The sequence below is a fragment of the Syzygium oleosum genome, unplaced genomic scaffold, assembly GCF_021117445.2.
Source record: "Syzygium oleosum isolate NSW1041296 unplaced genomic scaffold, Sole_v2.1 Sole_v2.23, whole genome shotgun sequence".
Taxonomy (NCBI): domain Eukaryota; kingdom Viridiplantae; phylum Streptophyta; class Magnoliopsida; order Myrtales; family Myrtaceae; genus Syzygium; species Syzygium oleosum.
This window is the reverse complement of record NW_026607507.1, coordinates 2,072,873-2,098,637: the sequence shown is the minus strand read 5'-3', so window position 1 is coordinate 2,098,637 and position 25,765 is coordinate 2,072,873. Positions and strand designations below refer to the sequence as shown.

At 43.8% G+C, this 25,765-nt stretch overlaps 2 protein-coding genes across 2 annotated transcripts; both read left to right on the top strand.

Annotated features, from left to right (window-relative positions):
• The first annotated feature begins 9,522 nt into the window (after positions 1–9,522).
• On the top strand, positions 9,523–11,457 carry LOC130134761 (dehydrogenase/reductase SDR family member FEY-like). The gene is made up of 7 exons (XM_056302427.1): positions 9,523–9,643; positions 9,802–9,938; positions 10,049–10,153; positions 10,246–10,344; positions 10,437–10,485; positions 11,081–11,264; positions 11,346–11,457. The coding sequence occupies exons 1-7, from the start codon at positions 9,529–9,531 to the stop codon at positions 11,455–11,457; spliced, it is 801 nt and encodes a 266-aa protein (XP_056158402.1). The 5' UTR covers positions 9,523–9,528.
• Positions 11,458–14,030: 2,573 nt separating this feature from the next.
• On the top strand, positions 14,031–17,364 carry LOC115682800 (wall-associated receptor kinase-like 1). Its single transcript, XM_056302425.1, has 4 exons — positions 14,031–14,763; positions 14,826–14,913; positions 15,159–15,468; positions 16,120–17,364. The coding sequence occupies exons 1-4, from the start codon at positions 14,066–14,068 to the stop codon at positions 17,328–17,330; spliced, it is 2,307 nt and encodes a 768-aa protein (XP_056158400.1). The 5' UTR covers positions 14,031–14,065; the 3' UTR covers positions 17,331–17,364.
• Positions 17,365–25,765: the final 8,401 nt, after the last annotated feature.

Sequence of the window (25,765 nt, the reverse complement as noted above, 5' to 3'; positions counted from 1 at the left end):
AAACTTTTAAGACTCAATTACACTTTGATGATAAGTTTTAGGATTTATAATGCACTTATCCTTATAAATAAAGACCTATGTAATTAATAAACTTTCATCGAATATTTAATCATGTTTTTGTATTTTTTATTCTTTCACAAAATCAAGCCCTAACTATGGTCTTCATTTTTTTTTATCGGTAGTGGTCCTTAAGATTTCAATACACATAAGAATATGTTGACTTACATTGCCGTGTATGCACAGGCTATATCCAAAATAGCGAAACGAAACAGAAAATACAAAAAAAAAAAATTAAAAAGAAACATAGGTAAGAGAAACTTGTGACACATTTACCCCAAATTTTCTTATGTGACACAAAAAATCCTAAACTTGTACTCATGTGACACATTTACCCCTGCAATACTTTGGCCCAAGGGCATTTTGGTTTTTTTCCTTTCTTCTCTCTTCCCTCCGCCGGCCATGGCGGAGGGAAGCCGACGAGGGCAACCCTCGCCGGCATTGGAGTTGGGCGAGGGCTGCCCTCGCCGGTGTCGGGCGAGAGTCGCCCTCGCCTGGGCGGGCGAGGGTAACCTTCGCTTGAGTCCCTTGCCGGCGTCGGGCGAGAGCCACCCTTGCCCGATCTAGCGAGGGCGACCCTCGCCTGAGTCGGGCGAGGGCAGCCCTCATCCACCCAGGCGAGGGCAGCCCTCGCCTGATGCCAGCAAGGGCTGCCTTCGCTTGAGACGGGTGAGGGACTCAAGCGAGGGCGACTCTCGCCCGACGCTGGCGAGGGTCGCCCTCGCCAGATCCGACGAGGGCAGCCCTCGCCCCACTCCAACGCCGGCGAGGGCTGCCTAAAAAAAAAGGACGGGGTAAATTTATCATAAATGGCATAGTTTGAGGTTTTTGGTAGTATTTTCCCTTTCTAGTTTAAGGTTTCCTATTTTTGTGTATCTTAGTTTAAGGTTTTTGGTTTAAGTCCCTCTATAAATAAGAGAACTCTCATTTGTATAAGAAAAGATTTGTGGGTTAATAATACATGAAATTTTCTCTCAAATGAGTGATTCTTTCGGGTCTTTATCCAATTCGTTAGTGGTGAACCTATAAGTTCTAAAAAATAGAGAGGAGGAAACCTGTAAGTTCTTTATCTTGGTTATCAGTTTTTCTATCCCAAAGTTCTTTTTCCACGGACACATCAAACGCTCTTCCAATCTAGCCACTCCTTGGGCACCCACCTTCTGGCACTTAATGCTCGGGGCTGCCCTCCTTGGTGGTGGTGGTGGTGACCCGAGGCCCCGTTCTGTGAGGTCGCAGAATTCTTGAAGAGGGGATCATACTGGCAAATGAGAAATTTTGGGGCTTATAACGGGTTGGGCTTCCTTCCTTGGCAAACTAATTTTTTGGGATGAGTTCTTCTACCAATTTTAACGCATCAACCAGCTGGTAGCGTCTTTCCTTTGCTATTAATGACTTGTTTGAGGCAGAACTGTATCAGAAGGCCTGCATATTTAATTGGAATTGGTTTGGACTCTGTTTGAATGATGACTTCGTGAAATAAGACAACAGGGGACTTCCCCTTCACAAGCTGATAAAATTTTCCCAGTGAATTAAATTATTTCAAAGTCTGTGAGGTTAAGTCCAAAGCACGTCAACTCTACGTCACATGGAAAGGTATCAAATAATTGTGCAGATCAACGCGATCGATGTGATCGAGATTAAGTATGCAATGACTGATTAGAGAGAGAGAGAGAGAGAGAGAGAGAGAGAGAGAGAGAGAGAGAGAATGATGATGATGGTGAAGGCTATATGGGAGACTGCAAAGGAAATTACGTTGCAGAGGATCATCATGTCATACCAGCTCCGTTCTGCAGCTCTTCTCATTCCAAATCAGTTGGATGGTCTGTGTGTGATCGTCACGGGCTCCACCAATGGCATTGGTTATCACACAGCCAGGTCTCTCTCTCTCTTTCTCTCTAACTCAGAGTTCTCCCTATTGTCGTGTGATTTCAAAATGAAGGGCCGCTATGATTCTGAAGCAAACCAATGATATTTGAATCAGAGGACGAAAAGGGGATCAACTGCAGTAAGAAACAGTAGCTTGTATGTTTCTTTAGAATGGAATCTCAACTTGAATGAACGAGGCAATGGAAAGGACTGTTGAGGAGGATATCTAATTGCCCGAAAAGGTTTGACTGATGTTTTCTGCAGAGAACTTGCTTTCGCCGGTGCATGTGTGATAATGGCTTGCCGGAGAGTTGATGCGGCAAAGAAGATTGCTGAAAGGTGGAAAGAAGACGCAAATAATAGCAAGTCCCTGCATGTCGAGGTAAAATAGCAAAACTGTGAATCTTGACAGCTATGCAAGCAAGCATCCATGATCTGCATTTAACCACCTCATCACCAATGCCAATTTTCATCGCCCAAGTTTAGCACAGGCTTCATCATGGGTCCTGATAAATGAGTTAGATCAAACTGAGCAAAGCTTTCAGTTAATGAAGTTCTCTATACTGGCAAAAGGCCTTAAAAGTCAAATTTTAAAAGGGAGCATTTTGTCATGGACCTTCACTGAGGGTAGTTGTTGTAGGCCACGAAAATGGCACGCCCAGGATCACCATAATTAGAAACCGAAACACGATAATGGAGAAATTGTAGATTCGTGTACCTAGTTTGGAATCCATCGAACTTGACGCGGAATTTGCGACGGTTTCCGAACACGAACTCAAATGCTTCTCCCCTATCCCTTCGTTAGAACACTGGCCTAATGAGATTGCCACTCACGAGAAGAAAGTTCTCTCTAAATCCGTATGTGAGTCAAATTGTGCATCATCCGGTTAGGGGAGGGACTTGAGCGCTATTTATAGAGTCTTCGACCACGGGCCCTCTCATTACGGGCCGGGCCGTACTCGGCCCACACCAGCCAGTCCCATATTAGACTTATTAAGAACCCATATATATTACATTTATTAGACCAAACTAATTCAGTTAATTTCAATTAATGAAGCCCACATTAGGAAATTCTTACATTCTCCCACTTGGGCGATATTAATTGAAACAGAACTGTGTGCGCATCCTTATATTGGTCTAGAGATTATTCTTAATAGTCAATCCGATCCCATAAAGTCTCGAACACCGAATCATGGCGGTAACTGCATGTACTCACGCAGAGCCTTCCATGGTCACGAGTGCTTTTAACTTTACTAATATGGATTCAATATGGTAGTGTGTCAAATGGACAATACCTCACAATGAGTGATACTTTATGTGTTGTCCACTTTGTTAGTCCAAATTCTCTCTCCTTAAGTGTCACAAAACCTAATGTGTCACCAGAGAATATCCTTCATGGTTCCAACGAACCTTCATATGTCTTACCTTGATAGTTAACTGTACTTTATGTGTAACAAGACATATCGTTAAGGCTAATACTAAGAATGCCCCATAGCCTGTACTCAAGGTTTACACAATGTCTCGAGATTTTCATCAAATATGTATACTCAACTTGATAAATCTACATTCACAAATGCCTCATTGAATGCAAAAGAGTTGATACATATTCAAATATTACAAAATGTAACAAAATTAGATACAAACTTCATAAGAGCAACATAAAACTAAACAGCTCCCACTAATTAACAGTATCCCATGATACTCCTAAGCCCATGTTAATGACATGTCGATCAAATACACAAGGGCGAAGGCCTTTAGTTAGCGGATCTGCAATCATATCATCTGTTGAAATGTGCTCTACTGCAATGTCACCATCCTGAACTTTTTCCTTTATAGTCAGGTACTTGACTTCCATATGCTTAGATCCCTTGAGACCTCTGTTGTTGTTAACAAACAACACTGCAGAGTTATTGTCACAATACAACTGTATGGGCCTATCCACAAAATCAAATACGGCCAACTCCTTAATGAGGTTCCTGAGCCAAATTGCCCGAGTAGCGGCCGAAAAGCATGCTACAAACTCCGCTTGCATGGTAGAGGATGTCATTGATTTCTGTTTCTCACTTTTCCATGATACTCGCACCTCCCGCTAACTTGAAGATGTAACCCGTTGTCGACTTCTTTTCATCCCGACAACAAAGAAAGTCTCGAATCCGAATACCCAACTAGCCGTAGGTCCCGAACATGTTTGTAAATCAGCATATAATCTTTTGTCCTCTTTAAGTACCTCAAAACCTTCTTGGCAGCAACCCAATGATCGTGTCCTGGATTTGACTGATATCTGCCTAGAAGTCCTGTTGCAAAAGCAATATCTGGTCTAGTACATACTTGAGCATACATAATACTCCCAAGTGCACTAGCATAAGGTACATTTTTCATTTGGGCTTTCTCAAAATCTGAATGAGGACATTGTGACAGACTCAACTTATCACCCTTACTGACAGGAGCAATTCCTGGCTTGCATTGCTGCATGTTGAATCTTTCTAAGATACGATCAACATATGCCCTCTGAGATAAACCCAATAGTCGGCGAGAACGATTCCTACGAATCTCAATGCCAAGGACAAAAGACGCCTCACCAAGGTCTTTCATATCAAAGTTCTTTGACAACATCCGCTTTGTCTCATGCAGTAAACCAAGGTCACTGCTAAGCGAATATCATCAACATAGAGTATAAGGAAAATGAATTTCCTCCCACTGACCTTGGAGTATATACACTGATCTACTTTGTTCTCAACAAAACCAAATGAAGCGACAACACTATGAAACTTCAAGTACCATTGTCTAGAAGCTTGCTTGAGACCATAAATAGACTTTTTCAGTCTACATACAAGCGTACCTGAATCATCTGCCGCAAAACCTTCGGGCTGTATCATATAGACTTCTTCATTAAGGTCTCCATTGAGAAAGGCAGTTTTAACATCCATCTGGTGTAACTCCATATCGAAATGAGCTACCAATGCCATGATCACTCTCAAAGAATCTTTCGAAGAGACTGGAGAAAAAGTTGCTTCATAGTCTACTCCTTCTCTCTGAGTGAAACCCTTGGCTACCAGTCTGGCTTTAAACTTCTCAATCTTTCCTTTGGAGTCCCTTTTAGTCTTATACACCCATTTGCAGCCAATGGGTCTATGACCTTCAGGTAATTCAACAAGTTCCCAAACTCCATTATGCTTCATAGACTGCATTTCATCTCTCATTGCATCCAACCACAGTTCCGACTGAGGACAAGAAACAGCTTCCGTGTAAGTCACTGGATCAGCTACAGAACCAATATCGTAGTCTTGCTCTCCTATATATACTAAATAGTCTGGTGGTATAGCTGATCGTCTCTCCCTAATGGATCTCCTTACTGGAACAACAACAGCCTCATCCTGCACCTGAGAGCCTTGAGGAACTTCATTAGGAGCTGTCTCGACAACAGGATCCTGAGCCTCAACAGGTTCAGTCTGTGGTGTGGGAGTCTCCACAATTATCTGTATGGGAGGAGATAAAGATACAACATTACCCACCGTACTATTATCCTCAATAGTCTGTGAGCAGCTACTTTCTTCGGCCACATCAAACTCCAGAAACTTGGCTGTCTGTGATTCCACAATTCTTGTGCCTCCATTGGGATTATAGAACCGATATCCCTTCGAATGATCAGGGTAAGATACAAAGTAACACCGAGTGGTTCTGGAGTCCAACTTACTTAATGTTGGATTGTATAACTTCACTTCTGCAGGACATCCCCAAACCTTAAGATGGTTTAAGCTAGGCTTACGTCCAGTCCATAACTCAAAAGGAGTCAATGGAACAGCTTTAGTAGGTACACGATTCAGAATGTACAAAGCTGTTTTCAAAGCTTCACCCCACAGAAAAACAGGTAAATTTGTCCTACTTATCATACTCCTCACCATTTCCATAAGGGTGCGATTGCGCCTTTCGGCTACACCATTTTGCTCAGGACTTCCAGGCATAGTAAACTGAGCCACTATCCCAGAATCCTCTAAGTATTTGGCAAATGGCCCCTTAAGCTGTCCCAGATCGCCATGTTTGCCATAATACTCTCCACCTCGGTCGATCTAACAACCTTTATGACCTTTCCCAACCTGTTTCGACTTCAACCGAAAATCTTGAACTTGTCAAGAGACTCGACTTTTCTTTAATCAAGTACGTATAGCCATATCGAGAATAGTCATCAATAAATGTAATGAAATAAAAATTTCTACATAAGGTTGCCGTATAGGGTCCACTTATATCAAGTGTGAATGACCTCCAACAGTCGAAATTCTGACGCAGCTTTTCTTCCTTATCTTGGTCATTTTACCTCTACAACAGTTACGCATATCTCTAGGTCATCTTTAAGAGCAGGCAGGATGTTAGTCTTTATCAGCCTTTCTACTCTTTCCTTAGAGATATGACCAAGCCTTTTATGCCACAATGCATAAGACTGCTTCTTAGGTAGTGGTCTTTTGAAACAACCTTTTCAAATCGTATAAGCGACGTATATGTCATTGGGAGACAAACACAATCCGATAATCCGTTGGACATATAACAAAGACCCAACCTTATTTGAATTAAGAAACAAAGAAATAACATTGTTCTTGATTTCAAAAGAGTAGCCATACATGTCCAAACACGATACGGAAACTAAGTTCCGTCTAAAAGAAGGTACATAAAAAGTGTCTTTCAACATTAATCTAAAACCGTAGTCTAAAATCAAGATTACATCTCCCACAAACACAACATCGCCTTTCTCGTTATTTCCCACAAAGGAGTCTTGACTCATCCCGATTTGGCTTCCTCCGGTTTATGAATCCCCGTATGGTAAATGCAACATGATTAGTTGCACCGCTATCGAGCCACCAAGAACTCGGATGGTGCTTCCGATAGAGTTGGATTCACAAACAAGTGCCAAAGAATCATTACCCGTAGGCTCACGTTTGGACAACCAAGCTTTAAACTTTCCACCTTTTCTTTATGTGACCTTTCTTCTTACAAAAGAAGCAAAGGGCCACCATCCCTTTTGAAGGATGTTTTCTTTGGACCCATATTGTCGATTGACCTGTAGTTTCATGAGTACCTTTCTCAGTACGATTTCCGAACTTCTTATCCTTCTTTTGTGGGAACCAAAACATATAAGGCTAGATGCCCTTTTTCCTTCTTAAGTTTCTCTTCCTCCGCCACCACCCTTGCTATCAAGTCATTCATCGACTAAGTCTCATCTTGGGAATTATAATTTGTCTTTATAATCCCAAAATCGATGGAAGGGTGTTCAAGGCTTGATGCACAATACAAGCATCGGAATGGAAACATTAAGAGCTTGAAGCTTCGTCTTTAGGTCTACCATCCTAAGGACATAATCTCTAACCCCAAGAAGCATTCATCATACTTCATATTGAAGAGCTTTTGAAGAAGTGTACCAACCTCAAGATTAGATGAAATGCGGTTTCTAGCCTCTAAGGTGTCATCATTTCCTTAGCAAGATACGGGCCACCGGCAAACCACTTTTCAAGTGTTCTTGAATGGATTTTTTCATTGTCAATAAGCAAATCCGATTGCTCTTTTCCCAGCAAAGATAGTCCGTTTTCTCCCTTCGATCGGTGGCCATGATATCTCGCCGGCTTATCCTTTGTAAGAGCAATGTGAACATCCGCCACCTCCACTCCAAATAGAAAATCCTCTTTCCATTTCTTAAAGTTCAAACCAAGAAGGACCTCAATGGAAATGGAATTGCCGCTTACGTAAAAGGTGACTGGAAAACAAACAAACAATACAATCAAAGATCATGTGAGTACTTATCCAAAGAGTTACATACATCATCACATAATCACCTTTGGGGCGTAAAATATGACATGCAATTGTATTCTCTTCACATGACAAATGCCATGAGAACATATTCTAATTTTTCGTGAAATCACCACCTTTGGGTGTATGAACCACTAAGATTAGTCATTTCTCAAGCACATGCTATACATGTACCCTCCATGAACCAATACAAGATCACCTCCTTTGGGAGTATGATCATGCAATAGAACAGAGACATCCCACCACAATATGAGACCGATATTTCTCAAACCCACCAAGTGTGCCACTTTGGCGGTCACTACCCAACTGAATCTTTGAAAATCTCTCATACCAGGGATATGTACTTTATGTATCACATTCACTATATACATGTAATGCTAGACGTAAAGACAGGGGCGTATATCTCTAAAATTACATGCCATGCTAATTATATTGTTCCATTCATTGATAGACAATGAATTATACTCTACATAGTCCTTATGTGGTGATATACATGTGAGCTACCATATGTATTTCCGAAACCAAAGAGAAATACAAGAAAATACGCAAAATACCCTAAAAATACGAGTATATAGGGTTGTATACGTATTTTCACATCTTTAAAAGCTTCAAACATATAAAATAAATACACCACAATGTAGAGAATCTCAATACGAGCGCGACGATACCAAGAATGTCCAAAACGGACGTCGGACGCGCCCTCACGCGCCGTCGGCCGGAAGGGCGCCAAGGCGTAGCTGTTCACCGGTCAAACTGGCCTGAACAGGCGGTCCGACCGTTGACCGGTCCAATCGGTCAACGGTCAACGGACCGGTCCAACCGGTCAACGGTCAACGGACCGGTTTGACCGGTCGGGTCGGGTCAGGATCCGGGTCGGGTCGGGGCAACTATCCGGTCGGGTCGGGTCGATCCGGTCAACCGAATCCACTGCCGCACGACATCATGCGTCGACGTCACCGCGAAGCACGGCGAACAAACGCGCCGGTTTGGCACGGCCGCGCGTGACCGTCACGCGCCTCCGCGCCTAGGGCGCGTGTAGGCGCGTGAAGGCGCGTCCGGCCTCCTCCACCGACGATCCGCCCACCATTCTTCTCGTCTCGACGAGTAGATTCCAAATATATAATAAAATTTAACTTTTATCCTACAAAAAATTTCAAACCGGGCAAAATCTCTCGACAAAACTAAAACGGTCATAATCCGTATGTTTCAGGCTTCTAATCTATGTGCTCGATACCAAATGTAGGCCACGAAAATGGCACGCCCAGGATCACCATAATTAGAAACCGAAACACGATAATGGAGAAATTGTAGATTCGTGTACCTGGTTTGGAATCCATCGAACTTGACGCGGAATTTGCGACGGTTTCCGAACACGAACTCAAATGCTTCTCCCCTATCCCTTCGTTAGAACACTGGCCTAATGAGATTGCCACTCACGAGAAGAAAGTTCTCTCTAAACTGTATGTGAGTCAAATTGTGCATCATCCAAGGTTAGGGGAGGGACTTGAGCGCTATTTATAGAGTCTTCGACCACGGCCCTCTCATTACGGGCCGGGCCGTACTCGGCCCACACCAGCCAGTCCCATATTAGACTTATTAAGAACCCATATATATTACATTTATTAGACCAAACTAATTCAGTTAATTTCAATTAATGAAGCCCACATTAGGAAATTCTTACAGTTGTCTTCTTGATGACCCTGGATGGTTTAAAGGACATTTGGACTGGACTTAGGATACTCTTCCAGACGTTTGAATCGTTGATTGTCTCTGACTCTAGCCATAATATGAGAAATGATCCAAATGCAGGTGATGGAACTGGACTTATTGTCCCTTAGCTCAGTCAGGCAATTCGCAGCTCAGTGGGATCAAAGTGGAAAGCCCCTTCATATTCTCATCAACAATGCCGGGATTCTTCTCCTGGGAGGTATAATTTCCTGCTGCTGTGTCGCATCATGTTCTCTTATACTTTTGCTCATCTACGTATGCGCTCAGTCAGTTCCTTCTATCATTGCATAGACTTAGAGCCAGAAAAAAGACCCACGGAATGAATATTCTTCTTCCACTTTTTACTTTCTGTGGCAGAGCCGACGCAATTTTCGGAGGATGGACTTGAGAAGCATATTCAAGTTAACCACATTGCGGCCTCGCTGCTCACCCTTCTTCTGCTCCCTTCAATGCTCAAAGCCAACTCTGCTCGCATTGTTAACGTCAATTCCGTGGTAACTGTTGTCTCTGAGATAAGAAGATCGTTTTGGAACTTCAAAAGAATTACCTATGAAAAAAATCCAGATGGTTTTCTGAACTAATACTAAGCTTGAAGAAAACCTAGGGACATCACTGGGGAGTTGTGGAACCCGAGTCCTGGAAAGTGGGTGCCAAGGAAGAACGTAAGTTCAGCAGCATGACGTCCTATGGATCAAGCAAACTAGCCCAGGTATGTACGTAAACTTGAATTTGGTCAAAAACAGAACAAAACAGTCCACTGCGAGGCAAAATTTTCCCTGCAAAGTGTTTTTCTACGTGCAGCTCATGTTTCTAAAGGCTCTAAGCACGAAGCTCGTAAGTATGGCAAAGACTTCGGTACTATGCGTAGCCGTGCACCCTGGAATCGTCGAATCAAACTTGGTAATCTGTCGACCCGGTTTATTAATCTTAGCTTTTTGTTCCACATGAAATTGTGGAATGACCAGGGTTGGCTTTTCGATGCTTTTTTGCAGCTGTCAGATGGCAGGATGAGAGCATTTTGGATGCTGGATCCTTCTGAAGGTAAATAAAACTTGTTTCCTATACTTACGATTATGGCATTATGCGCTTTAGGTCTCCTTTTTCTTCTTTTGCACGTGATTGAGTTCTCTTGCATAAAAATTACCTTTTCCGAAAATATAAAATGTAGATCTAGCAGATTAGGGCTACTGAGATAAATCTAAGAGTCGGTTACTGATAGCTGAAAAATCAAAGAGGACATGAACCAGAGATTCAGTAGAAATAGCCGACCAAACACATGAAAATAGAGGAACAATTGTCAACACGAACGGATTGTCCGCCATCTGATCCTCTACCTTCCTTTCAATGTTTGTTGGACGAAAGATAATTCGGTTTACTGGTAGAACAGAACAAAGTAACTCCGTTCATTTCTATTCATTATGGAATCGAGTCGTAGACTGCTTAACCAGAAAAAGGATAGGGGGAACAAAAAGTTATCGACAGACACGGGCAGTTTTCTGCAGTATACTACAAGAAGAATAAAACATCTAATAGAACAGTGTAATCCTCGAGAAAGATGCGCATTTTTTTAGGTAATTTTCATTTGGCCACTGCTCAATAGCAACATAATATCTTGCTACATATTCTTGTTGGGTAGGGGCCAGAAACGTCCTATTTTGCTCTGTCGTAGCTGATGTACCGCGCAACACCACCGAGAACTTTGCATACTATAGCCAGTGTAAGCCAGGAAGGATGTCGGGCCTTGCAGATGATCCGAAGGAATGCTTGAGAGTTTGGGATGAAACACTGCGCATTTTGGGTTTGAGTCCCAACGACTATCCGTCTGAAATTATTGCAAGCAGAAGCTTCTCTTGACCACTATCTGTATAATGATCTTTCATCCCCTCCCTTATGTTGTGCAGAGACATGTTGGTTGAAGCTTTAGGTGTGAAAATAAGACGTTCAATATGGTGGGGGAATGAAAAGTTGTACAGAGAATTGCAGCATAACTATGATGTGTTGGGCGACTATTGACCTTGGAGACGTGGTGCTTAAAGCTTCTCTTAATCACTCTCCGGTGATTTTTCCGTCTTCTTACATTATCTGCTGCCCCATGTAACTTCGGCCACATAATTTACCCATCACCACTAAAGAAAGAGTATTGTAGACTATTCTACAAAGCTTAGAAATGGATCACTTTTCAACACTCATCCATGATTAATTTTCGCGATACTCCGGGCATGCTTCGTAGCATCTCAAACTCGATTTGCAGTAGCTCTTTGGTAAATATGCCTCCGACCTAGTCGTCGATCTTGCGAGTGAGTTAATATGCGAGTGTGTGTGGGCTTTTTATGGCAAAGGAACAACAAAGACACAACGGAATTCTTATTGGATTGCTAGCGTGTTACAAAGGCCCAGGGTGTGTTTGTTTTGGTGAAAGTGTTTTCTCGGAAAGTGTTTTCCAGACTTTCATCCGTTTGGTTCTCCGAAAATGATTTGGTCAACTGAAAATGCTTTCCGATCAACACAAATATCATGTTTAATTTTACGAAAGTGAATTCCCTAATCTAAGAAGGTGAAAACATTTTCCGGAATTACATTTGTTAATATTTTTTATTTCTTTTTCTTTTCTTTTAAGAAAGAAAACATTGATATATTTTTGTAACGACCCGGTCCGACGAGGGCGGGAGTGGTCGCCGGGTCCGAGGACTGGACAAGAGCGGCTTCCGGGGCAGGTTTCTAGGATGGCAAGGGATTGCATTGCTCTTGTCCCACATTGCTTAGGAGTGAGATCTTGGTGAGTTTATAAGGCTTGGCCCCTAACCCTTGTGTAACGCGGAGTGAGATCTTGGTGAGTTTATAAGGCTTGCCCCTAACCCTTGTGTAACGCGCTTTAAAACCGTGAGGACTTAGTGTGTTCAAAGCGGACAATATTACACAAGGAGTGGCACAAATGAAGCGTGGTAGGGCCGAGGTCCTTACAATTACTTTTCTTAATAAAAATAATTTAAAAATAACAAATAATTTGAAATAATTTCAAAAATACGAAATTTTTTGATAATTTTTATCATCAGATTTTTCTCACCAAACAACTGAAAATACTTTCCAAGTCTTTTTTAGGTTTTAACCAAATACCAAAAAATGAACTCATTTTCCTGGAAAGTATTTTTTCAGAAATGGTCTATTTTCCGCAAAACAAACGCACTCTAGGCTCCGTCTTTTGGCCGGAAAATATTTTCCGGGTTTTCGGTGTTCGGGGGCGGAAAACGCTTTCCGTGGGAAAATATTTTCCTTCCCCTCACAAAATAGCCTTAGTCTATGGAAAACGACTTCCGCTTCTTCAAAAGCGGAAATCATTTTCCTGAGCTTCTTCTTCTTCTTTTTCACTAAGGTCGCTGGCCGCCGCGCTGGTTGCGCCGGCCGCCGCTGCCGCCGCTCGCTGCCGCCGCTGCCGGCTGCTGGCCGCCGCTCGGTCGCCGCCACCGCAAAAAATATTTTCCGAAACTTTTTCATATTGATCGCCGAACACCGGAAAATTATGTTCCGGGAAAACATTTCTCAGGAAAATGACTTCCGGAAAAATATTTTCCAAAAGAAGAATATTTTCCGCTAAACGAACGGAGCCTAAGAGTGGATGAGCTTTCTTGGGGTTGGTATGTACTTCAAAGAATTGAACATTTGAGCATATATTTATAGCCCAACTTCACCGACTTAAGCCACCAAATATCTCTGCCATTTGCAAAGATAATGGCAGGTGATTTTTCATCATGTTTTTACCATGAAGTGGGGGAGACATGTAGACTTCTATGGTACCGTAGGGACACCATGCCCTCGTCGTATTCCAATTAACGTAAAGTGTTGTAAGCAACTAGATGATAAATCCTTTGTGATTTACCACATTCTACATTTTTAGAGGAAGAAACTTCACATCTCCTCCCTTACCAAAAAAAAAAAAAACTTCACATCTCCTCCTTACCAAAAAAAAAACTTCACATCTCCTTAATGAAACGAGTCTAAAATAACAGTGATTGCAATTTATGACACTTTGTATTGGAAAAATATGAACTTATTCGGGACAGCCTGTGACACAGGGCACAGTGGCCAGAGGCATAACAGAAAAACCGACATCTACGAACTGGGTAGATGGCCGAGACTTGTCAAGAGGAAAAAACAGTCAGCTTATCAGGGTGTCTTGTATTCATCTTGGGTTTCATGCCTGTTCTAAGATGTCTGATCAAATCTTCTTAGGAAATCGCATGTCCCGGTCTGGAAAAGGTCATGGTGCTGAGATAGGAGAGGGAATTCAACGGAACACACGTTAATAATAGGAGTTGTTGGAGATCCAGTCGTCACGGTCAGAAGGAAAGCAACTCCTGCGAATTCGTCAACATTGGCTTGGGCTCACGGAAAAGTCAGACTTTGGACGGCCAAGAAACTTTGACGCAGAAAATCCCAACCACAGTGGTTGAGGAAGCTAGAATCTGCAAGTTATCGACCCCGTCAACAATGGAAGTGTTGTCGTTCGTGCATCCTGTGTTTATGTATATAAAGACCAATCCTCTCGTTCTTTTTCTCAGCTCCAAACTGAAAACACGTTTGGAGCAAATCACACCCACCGACAAATCAAAACAAAAACGTAAGGATGATCATGATGATACTGCGAGTGGCGTTCAAACTTGTCGCTGTTTATTGCCTTATCTTTCTGCTGCTGCCGATCACTGTGGCAGCAGCCGCTGATGAAATACCGGACCCACCTCCCCCGGTGGCCCTGCCCAACTGTGCCGCCACATGTGGCAACTTGACGGTTCCATACCCGTTTGGGATCGGGTCCGGCTGCTTCCTGGATGAACTCTATGAGATCGAGTGCCACAGCGGCGGCACCAGCACCCCTGTCACCACGCTGAAGAACCTCATGAATGTAACAGTGCTCAACATTTCCCTGCCGGTGCTGGACAACTCGGGAGGCCCCGATGGATTCATTGAGGTCTCTCAGCCGGTCCTCTACTCCCAGTCGAACCTGCCGAACTGCACGGGCAGAGCAGTGAATGGCAACATCTCGACGTTGTTGAACTTGACGGGGAGTCCCTACATGTACTCGCAGACAAAGAACATGTTCGTCTCTGGAGGGTGCAACAACCTGGCGTTCATGGTCAACCTCAGCATGAAGTCAGCGGTTGTTGGCTGCAGGTCGATGTGTGCCGGCAACGGGACTGGCAGCCATGAAGACTGTGTGAATGGGATCGGTTGCTGCACAAACACGATCCCCTTCGGGCTCCAGGCATATGGCGTGGATTTCAAGACAGACGATGGTGCATTGACAGTCACCGACGGATTGTGCAGGTAATGTTAAGGCTTTGCTGAATTGAAAGTTTTGAATCCCTGATTTATGCATACAATGACAGTATGATTCTCACACCATTATGCGAAAAAATGATCTTATTGTTGAGCCACCCTGCTTGGACTTCAATTCGGGGCTATGATGTCTCCAGCGTGAGGTTAGTCAAATATTCAGTTGATCCGGAATTAACTCGGCTAAGGTTGAATTTCTTGTCAAAAAAAAAAAAATGTTTGCAATTAGCTGTCATGAAATCAAAATTTGTATTCTTGGTAAGATTAGTACATTAGGATTACCTGATCAGGAAATATTATTACCATTGGGGGTTGAAGTCACCTAGCTCCTGTTGGTTCTTCATACGAAGGCCTTTTGGAACAATTGAGTCAAAATTAATCTCAAGAACCGTCCACACAAATGCAGGTACGCTTTCTTAGTGGATCAATCGCAGTACAATTTCTCTAGCAACATGACCGATACACGAGCCTTACCATCGCATGTGCCTGTGGCTCTTGAATGGGGTATCTCCAATGAAACGTTTGTCAAAATGACGATTTCACGGGGCGTGTATCAAAAGGACGTTGTTGGGTCCAGTTACTGGTGCAGCCACTACGACAGCTTTTTATACGGTTCTGATAACCCCAGGCCTTACATGCAATGCCGTTGCATGTCCGGCTACGCTGGTAATCCCTATATAACGGATGGATGCAAAGGTGAGGCAACCCGTTATTTCTTGTCACTTATGAGTTTGGTTAATTTGCATACCCATGCTAGTAAGATGGGTTAGAATATAGACAGTGAACCAGGCTAGTTCTTCTGTATGTTGTCCGCCCTTCTTTTCTTGTCTAAGCTTGGTCCGCTTAATGTAGTCTAACTACTACAGGTGTGCTTGGTCCATTAAGGAGTAAACTACTCGTGCGCATATTACTATAGAAAGGGTTGTTTATTGTTTTTAACAGTGTTCTAAGAATGTTGTTCGTAACCTTTTTGATCGTTGGCAGATATAAATGAGTGCTTAATCCCAAATGCCACCTTTTGCCCGGTGAAGTGTGTGAACCGGCCTGGTTCATATGTCTGTGTAGGCGACAACAATAACGCGGCCATGATAGGTAATGGTTACTAGCTAGATCATTTGTCAATATAGGTGTAAAATTTTTTGATAAGTCACTGTGCTTCTGTTACTATATATTTCTCCTCAATTCACACGCAGCTGTTTTGTATTCTCTTCATTCAAGAGGCTAAATGCAATTGAATCGATATTCTACCGTTCAAATTTAACAGGAAAAGCATGTAAATTGATCTTAGTTGCCTCGAACAAATTAGAGATTTTCATAAAGCAAGTTTTCTTGACTTCTGTCATGAAGGTGTTGGCACTGGTTTTGGAGTCGTACTCCTCATGGGATTATTGTGGTGGTTCTACAAGTTCATGAAGAGGAGGCATGAAATCAAGCTCAAAGAGAAGTTCTTTAAACGAAACGGCGGTCTTTTGTTACAACAACAACTATCTTATGACGAAGGCAATCACATGGAAAAAAGCAAATTGTTCGCTTCAAAAGAGTTAGAGAAAGCTACTGATCATTTTAATGAGAACAGGATATTAGGTCAAGGTGGCCAAGGCACTGTCTACAAGGGAATGCTAACAGACGGAAGGATCGTTGCAGTCAAAAGATCAAGAATTGTAGACGAAGGACAAGTCGAACAGTTTGTCAATGAGGTTATGATTCTCTCACAAATTAATCATCGCAACATAGTCAAATTGTTGGGGTGTTGTTTGGAGACGGAGGTTCCACTTTTAGTGTATGAATTTATTCCAAGCGGGACTCTTTATCAGCATTTGCATAATCCAACTGAAGAATTCCCAGTGTCATGGGAAATGCGATTGAGGATTGCCACCGAAGTTGCCGGAGCTCTTTCCTATTTGCACTTTACCGCGGCCATACCCATTTACCATCGAGATGTCAAGTCTTCGAATATCCTCTTGGACGATCAGTACCGGGCCAAAGTAGCAGATTTCGGAACTTCAAGATCGGTGGCCATCGATCAAACTCACTTGACCACAATGGTCAAAGGAACAATTGGGTATTTAGACCCCGAGTATTTCCAAACGAGCCAATTCACGGACAAGAGCGATGTCTATAGCTTTGGGGTAGTCCTAGTCGAGCTATTGACAGGGCAAAAGCCGATCTCTGCAATGAGGGCGAAAGATGGCAGAAGTTTAGCAGTGTATTTTATCGAGTCAATGGAGGAAAACCACCTTCTTGACATCGTTGATGCTGGAGTGGTAAAGCGAAGTCAAGAGGAAGAGATTCTGGGAGTTGCAAATTTGGCAAAGAGATGCTTGAACTCGAACGGAAGGAGTCGACCAACCATGAAAGAGGTGGCAATGGAGTTGGAGCGAATAAGAGCACAACATGTCGATCTTTCCACTGTCGAGCAAAATCATCATCCAATTGACCACGTAAGGACTAGATCAATTCGAGCTTGGCATGATTTCTCCATGCCAGTGATGTCTGAAGCTCAGAAATCTTCATCGGAGATCCCACTGCTCCTACGCAATTTAGAACTAGAACGATAAACGATCTTAATTACTTGTTATCACACATATATTTGTCGTGCACGCATACTATCATCTTTCAAAAGATATCATCTTATTATCATCCATCAAGCATAGTATCCGATGACTGGGTGGGCAATCTTGTCTTCAGGAGATAAGATATTTCAAGGATTTGTACAATGTAAGATTTGGGAACAATTTAGTTGCATTACAGGACGATTCTGCTTATTTCGTAATCTGAAGTATTCTATAGCATCTTGCCGCTCTCTTTCTCATTAATTCGAATGATATTTGGTCTTCGGAGAAATGAAGACAATGGCAACTTAAACGGTGGAACAGATTATTAACGTGGTCCGCAGGGGAGTTCGCATCATCATCCATCCGAACATGATGTACAGTTTTCATCGTCGTCATCGTCGTCCACTTGGTAGTTGCATCATCTTATGTCGGGTCCATGGTGGTAGTGTGCATCCTCATTCATCAGGTCCAATACTGGTGATGGCGTCCGACAAGAAATTGACGTTACCACATGAAAGCAATCATCAAAATGGTATCGCCATGCTAACAGTCAGAGTTGAGCCAAATAGAATGGCAGGCAAATTAAAAAGAGTGATTACTGTGCACCCTCTCATAGTGATCGCTTCCATCTCTAAACCAGTGGGGTTCATCCTGAAATCCTTCTAACCTCTTAATGAGGTCATTAATGACGATCGCATCACCTTCTCTGACTTCTATGAACTTCTTTTGCTGAAACTCTGCAATTCTCACCTTATCAACAGCTTTAGACATCTTAGCACCATCTTTGGCCCCAACGGGTTCCGGGATATCGATGCGGCCGTCACAAAACGAGGGTGCTCTTGTTTAGAGGTCGAGAACTCACGTGGCTTAGGGAAATGTCTAGAGCTCTTAGACCAGAAATGAGCTCCATCGCTTGTTCGAGCATCTGCAGGAAAAGCATTTCGTGACTGCTTCATATATATTTGAGGTGATCGAATGAATGGTATGATATATTGTCCATTTGCTAGTTTCTAAAAAGAAAATGTTACTATTATATAGAGTTTTACAAATTACATAAATGTGAGACAATGAAAAAAATGCTCTTCAAATTCGATTTTTTCACTTATAATTACATCCACTAATACTTTTCTGTAGAAAAAATGAATCATTTCATGTCTTTTTAAGGCGAGAAAGTTTCTATTGAAAATTTAGGTTTCCAAAGTAGGGAAAATATTCACATATACTCCCTCATGTATTATGAGGTCAATGTAATTTGGGTTCATCGGCTAATACTCCATGTAAAACTTTTAATTTTATTATAGCACCTGAAAATAGTTAGGTAAAGCATGCGAAAATTGTAGATTAAATATAAAATTATAAAAATAATTTGATATGGAAAAAATCCATGATTCAATTGTATTCTGAAATGAACAATCATAAAAAATAAATTAAAGAAAATCGGAAAGTAGGAAGGCAAAATGATTCGTAATGATCAATAGGAAAAGGAAAAAAAAATAAAAAGGCAAAAGTTCGATTCTGTAGCAAGAAGGATAGAAACGACAAAGGAAATATTTTTATAAAGAGAATGCATGGATAAAATAGAATGGATAGAGAAAAAAGATGGACAACTGAGTAAAAAGCATGACGAATTTACGGAAATACAAAAATGTAAAAAATTGAGAGAGAAAAAATTTCATTGAAAAGCGCAGCCACGCTTCCGCTGGGCTTACCATTTCTTGATCACTCTATCATGCGCCTAGTTATATATAATAATGTTACTATTGATGTGCAGAGACATGTTGGTTCAAGCTTTAGGTGTGAAGATAAGACGGTTCAATATGGTTGGGGAATGAAAAGTTGTGTAGAGAATTGCAGCATAAGTATGATGCGTTGGGCCACTATTGACCTTAGAGACGTCGTGCTTAAAGCTTCTCTCAATCACTGTCCGGTGATTAATTTTCGCGATACTCCGGGCATTCTTTGTAGCGTCTCAAACTCGGTTTGCAGGAGAGCTTTAGTTAATATGTCCGCGACTTAATCCTCGGTTTTGCAAGTGTGTGAGGGCTTTTTATGGCAAAGGAACAACGACGGCACAAAGAAGGTCTTATTGGATTGCTTGTGTGTTACAAAGGCTAGAGTGGATGAGCTTTCTTGGGGTTGGTCTGTGCTTCAAAGAACTGAACACTAAAGCATGTTTTTATCTCTGCCATTTGCAAAAATGGCTGGTGATTTTTCATCATGTTTTTGCCATGAAGTGAGAGAGACATGTAGACTTCTATGGTACCATAGGGACACGATGCCCACGTCGTGTTCCACCGTAAAGCCTCGTAAGCAACTAGATGATAAATCCTTTGTGATTCACGACGTTCTACGTTTTTTGGGGATGAAACTTAACATGTCCTTAATGAAACGATTCTAAAATAACAGTGATTGCAATTTATGACACTCTGTATTGGAAAATTATGAACTTACGCAGGACAGCCTGTGACACAGGGCGCTGTGGCCTGAGGCATGACAGGAAAACCTGACATCTACGAACTGGGTAGATATGGCCGAGACTTGTCAAGAAGATAAAAGTCATAGCTTATCAGGGTGTCTAGTATTCATCTTGAGTGTCATGCCTGTTCTACGATGTCTGATAAAAGCTTCTGAGGAAATCGTATGTCCTGGTCTCGAAAAGGTCAAGGTGCTGAGAAAAGGTCAAAATGAAAACTTGTTTGGAGCAAATCACACCATCCGACAAATCAAAACAAAAACATAAGGATAACCATAATGATACTGCGAGCAGCGTTCAAACTAGTCGCTGTTTAATGCCTTCTCTTTCTGCTGCTGCCGGCAGATGAAATTCTGGACCCACCTCCCCCGGTGGCCATACCCAATTGCATCGCCACATGTGGCAACTTGATGGTTCCATACCCATTCGGGATCGGGTCCGGCTGCTTCCTGGATGAACACTATGAGATCGAGTGCCACCGTGGCGGCACCAGCACCCCTGTTGCCACGCTGAAGAAAACCTCATGAATGTAAGAGTGCTCAACATTTCCCTACCGGTGCTGGACAACTCCAGAGGCCCCGATGGATTCTTCGAGGTCTCTCAGCCGGTCTTCTACTCCCAGCCGAACCTGCCGAACTGCATGGGCAGAGCAGTGAACGGCAACGTCGTTGAACTTGACGGGGAGTTCCTACATGTACTCGCAGACAAAGAACATGTTCGTGTCCGGAGGGTGCAACAACCTGGTGCTCGGCAGGTGTTGGCTGCAGGTCGACGTGTGCCGGTCTCGTTATAAGAATTCAGTGGTTTGCAACAGATTAATCGCGAAATTTCGAGCTCAAGTGCCAAACTTATGCACAACTAAGAACACACAAAAATGAATGGATACATCATCAATGATTACTAGGACCAAAATAATTAACTCCCGTGGAATCATCCAACTCTTACGTACAAACCAAAAGCACCCCACAAAGAGAAAATGAAAACGCAAAATTCGATTGGCCTCTCACATTATGTTCAGAAAAGCAGCGCCTGATTCGACAACAAACCCGAGCTGCCGTTCCCGACCTCACAGTAGCCTAATTTTGTGACTTCCACGCCGGAGCATGCGGCGTCGGCACAGCCGCACCAGTAGGTCACCCCGTCTCCGCTGCAGATCAGGTCGACACGAAAGCACTTGACTGGCACGAACCGAGTCGAGCCAAGCCGGAACGGAGCCTCTGCCATTGCTCCTCTCGGAGGGCAATCTGATGGCCGGATGGGAGATCCGCAGCTCCGATCTGACAGCGGAGGGGAAGAAGAGGAGGGCGGCGACGATCGTGAAGATGACAACGAGATAGAGTTTGGAACAAATCTTTAAAGTCTCGCATTGTCACATTAATTATAAGGTATTCGTCCGTCCTTTCTTGCGGGAGAAAATATTCATGTTCACGATCGCAGTACATCGCCTTCATGGGGGTAAATCATAGACATATGAACGTGAAATAAAGAGATACGAACAAGGAGAAGACACCAAATATTACTCAATCGACTCTAGAATTCAAGCAGCTGATTTATTATGGGGCATCGCGCCAACGAAGCAGCTCGAAAGCAGATCATGATGCGCGCGCTCAAGCACTCAACAGTTATAGTAGCAATAGCAGGCCAGCAGGCCGCTGATGTAGCTGCGCGCGCAGTACGCTTGAAAGAAGGAATCACCGTGGTCGGTCTTGCATTTGTCCTCACAAGCCAGGCTGTAACACTGCTGTGTAACATTTTCTTAACGTGGGTTACATTAATTGAGATTGTTATTACCCGTTTGCGGGTCTGGTCTAATAAGGTTGGATATAAGATTTCTTAATTGGTCGGATATGGGCCTGGCTTGTGTGGGCCGAGTTCGGCCCGGCCCGTTATGAGAGTGCCTAGCTGAAAACTCTATAAATAGCGTTGGAGGTCCCTCCTCTGCACCTAACTCTCCAATCTCTCTCAAACGCTCTCAAAACGCACCTAAAGCTTCCGTGAGCTAGCTGAGGCAGTCTCATAGCGCAGAGACTTCGGGGGTGACAGGGGAGAAGACCTACGGCACCAGTTCGTCGTTATTTCCGCATCCAGGACGATGGAATCCAAATCAGGTGCTCAAATTCTATCCATCCTTTTACTGTACCGTCAATATCTCACTATGGTGATTCTAGGGCGCTCGGCCGAGCCATACGGGCCGGCCAACATGTGGTATCAGAGCCGCCATAGTCGAGAAATGGGCCGGTACTGTTCGTATGTGTAACAGCCCGAATTTCGATATAATTCCGGGATCAATAAAATTGCCAATATTTCGCATTTCATTTTAGTAAGTCTCACCCAGAGCTGATCACTCTCGGGATACTAACCAATAGGGTATGGCTAATTAGAAAGCGGTACGTGGACCAAGGATCCGATCGCGAAGCGGACACCGATCACGAGAAATGATGAGAGAATATTATGAACCAATGTGGATCGATCTTAGGAAAGGTAACGGACTTGGTTTGGCCAAGGCCAACGATGTACAATCGGATCGTAGGTGATTCTGCACGACCGAGAGTACACGTGGTCAACCAGTCCTGAACTTAAATCGGACGATCGTGACCTCTGGGACTAGTGACAATATCTCATTCTCTCAATGATCAGGACCGTCATGACTCGGATAACCCTAGGTCAATACGCATAACCTCTAGACAGCCGCCCTTTAGTGAGAGACCCTGAAATTGGAAATCGAGCGAGTTTTGATCACGAAATTGGGCCCGGATTTCGATGTCGAATTTCGATAGCTTAAGAGACTATTCTTAGAAATCTGACATCATATTATGCTGGCCACGCATAATTTGAGTTAATACAGTTGAAAATTGGAATTTCAGTCCGGGAGTGAAAAATTACGATTTTGCCCCTCGGGACCCCGACGTTGATTCTGAGGCCGTCTGAGGTTATTTTTCGAGGCCGACACCATTTTTGGGTGGCCACGCATACCAGGAGTCGTTATGGCCAAAAATTGGAATTTCGACAAAAATTGGAAAAATAATATTATTTTATTCCCGAAACTTCGCAGTCAATTTTCAAGGGCTTAAGAGGCTATTTTCGCGATTCCGACGCCATATTATGTTGGCCACGGACATCTGGGGTTGATAGGTGCGAAAATTGGAATTTCGCCCCGGGACCGGAAAAATGACCATTTTGCCCTTGGGCTATGTTCGGGTCCGAATTTTTGGGAAATTATTTGGGATATTTAAGAGTGCTTATCAGCTTCATTATTGGGGCTAAAGACCTTCTTACCCCTCAATTATTTGGATAGGATCAACCGAGACCGTTAGATTAGAGGTATTTTGGTCAAAACCGCAGGATCGGCGACGCGTGTCGCCCCTAGACCACTTTATTGACCAGCTGACCTCCTCTCTCTCTCCTCCCTCATTTTCCTTCGGCCAGCAGCCCCACCAGCAGCCCCCTCTCCCGAAATCTCTCTCTCCCTCTCTTGTTCTCTCTCGGCCAACCCTTGCCGGAACTCACCGCCAGCCGCTGGAGCGCCGCCGCCGGCCACCGTGCCTTCCCGTCGACCACCACAGCCCCCAGCCTCAGTCTTGCCCCTGTCCGACCTCTTTCTCCCTCCCTTTCTCTCTCTTTCTCCCTCTTTTTCTCTCTTTCCGTCCGGCAAATAGGGCCGTCGGAGCTTCGCCGGAGCTCCGATCGCCGTTCCGTCGCCACCCAGCCGTCCAGCCACGCCGTACGACGCCGACCGTACATGTCCGTACAGCCGGTACTGTTCACAGCCGTTCGTACAGTCCGTACGCCCGCCGCTCCAGCCGCCGCCGTCTCGCCGGCCACCGTTTTCCACCCGTCCGTACAGGCCCGTACCGTCCATGAACAGTGCTGTCCGTACCGCCATGAACAGTACGTCGCCCGGGAACTTTGCTGCTGGTTTCACTGTTCATCAGGGATCGGCCGCCGTTCCCCGTCGCCATGGTCCAGAAATTAGTGAGTAAAATTCCTAAACCCGGATTAAGACTGATAGTGCATTTTTCTGGACTGGTTTAGGTATTATCGGTGCATTTTTGGATTGGCTTAGGTAATATCAGTGTATATTTCAGACTGGAATGAGGACTGATTGGTAGAAATTATTATTGGGAAAATTTAGTGGATTAATGAGAATTATTTGGGGAGATTAATTGGATTAAATGACCAATTTAGGAGCCCATTGGAAATTTACCGGGTATGTCCGGGTTGACTGGTTGTACGTAATTTGTGCTTAATTGTGATTGACTTCGTACTGCCATGTCACATGTCGTGTGGTTGAATTATATGGAGTGCGATTGGCCAATGATTGGTTTGAAATTAATTATTGAATTGTGAATCGCACGTTGGGCCACATGGTATTAATTGGGCCAATTGAGCACGTGTTGTGATATTGAGTGATTGAATTTCATTGGTGCTCATGGTGCATTGCATCGCATAACATGGACACGCATTCTGTATGCCTAGAGTGAGGCATGTGGTGGAATTGTGCAAGAATGCGTGCCTGCCATGAGTGTGTGATCACCTAAAATACCCCGAAGCATCATACGTTGGGTTTAGATAATAATGAGTTGTGTGATCACCTAAGGACCTTTGGGTCATGACCTTCGGGTCGATACCGTCCTCATGCACTTTGAAGCAGGACGATGCCCGGTACGTCCGGAAGACGACCATCGTCATGCACTTTGAAGCAGGCTCTGGTTCATAAGGAGATCGGTGTTGCGCCTCATGCACTTTGAAGCAGGCTAGAGACACTGGGCCAGATCGGTTGCTGCGCCTCATGCACTTTGAAGCAGGCTAGACGCACCGGGCCGTGAATGTTGTTGACTCGAGTCGTCGTAATAAATAATAAATTGGGCGATTGCCAGTGTGGGCCAGTGGGCCGGGAAATGCGCGTGACATGTCGATGACATTTGCAGGCATGAACATGCATGGACTGGCATGCGAGTGTGTGAGACTCGGTGCATGAGCATGTGATTGGCGTACGTGTGATAATGTGTGCCACGTACGTGCCGTGACTATTATATGTTGATCTATCTAACCTGCAGGGTCAGAGAATGGTGTGATTATTGTTGTATTGTGATTTAAATATTTGTTTCCGGTCAGGAGATTGCATGCTAGCTTAGCCTAGGTTTAGGGGTTGAACTCACTGAGATTCGTCTCACGGTTGTGTAAACCGAAACTTTTCAGACCCCCAGCCGTAAAGATGCCTCCGAGGAGTTGCCAGATGATTCTACCGAGTCGTTCGACCCTGACTGGGAGCCCTAGAGCAGGCCGGTACCCTAGGAAGCGAAGACCGTCTCTTTTTGAATAGCATTCATATCCTAGTTAGCCTAACCACCTGTGCCACTTACCCTTTTTGATATAGTGGCAGTTAATTACTGATGTTGAGATTTTTGGAGTTGTACAAATGGATAGTGTAAAAAGGTTTTACTATAACAGTACAAGTGTATGTTCTTGTTTGATTGTTGTTCTACCTTGGTCTCACGTGTGTTGTTTTGTACGGGTGTATATATATATATATATTTATTTATTTATATACGTTGTTTTCGCATGTGACTTATCTCTGATTGGGCGTTGGGTCGGCGACGCATCCTGGGAGCGTTGCATCGCCAACGACCGGAGATGGGATGCTCGCGCTTCGTGGGGTACGGGGCGTGACATTATGTGTTTTTATTTTTTTCATCCGTTGAATGTTAGAATAAATCACATAGATGGATAGATCGTCGCGAGACGAGTAAAATGAGTGGTCGCCGGCCACCGGGGGCCGCCGGAAGTGACCGCACTCGCCGGGGCGTCGGAGAGCCCCGGCGGCACACGCGCGGGTGTTCCCATCCCGTGCGTTGCACGCGCTAGGGTTTCCGCGAGCCGGGTGGATTCGGCTGACCCGACCCGACTCTGGAACCGACCCGAATTTGACCGGGTGACCCGACCCGACTAAGGATCCGATCCAATA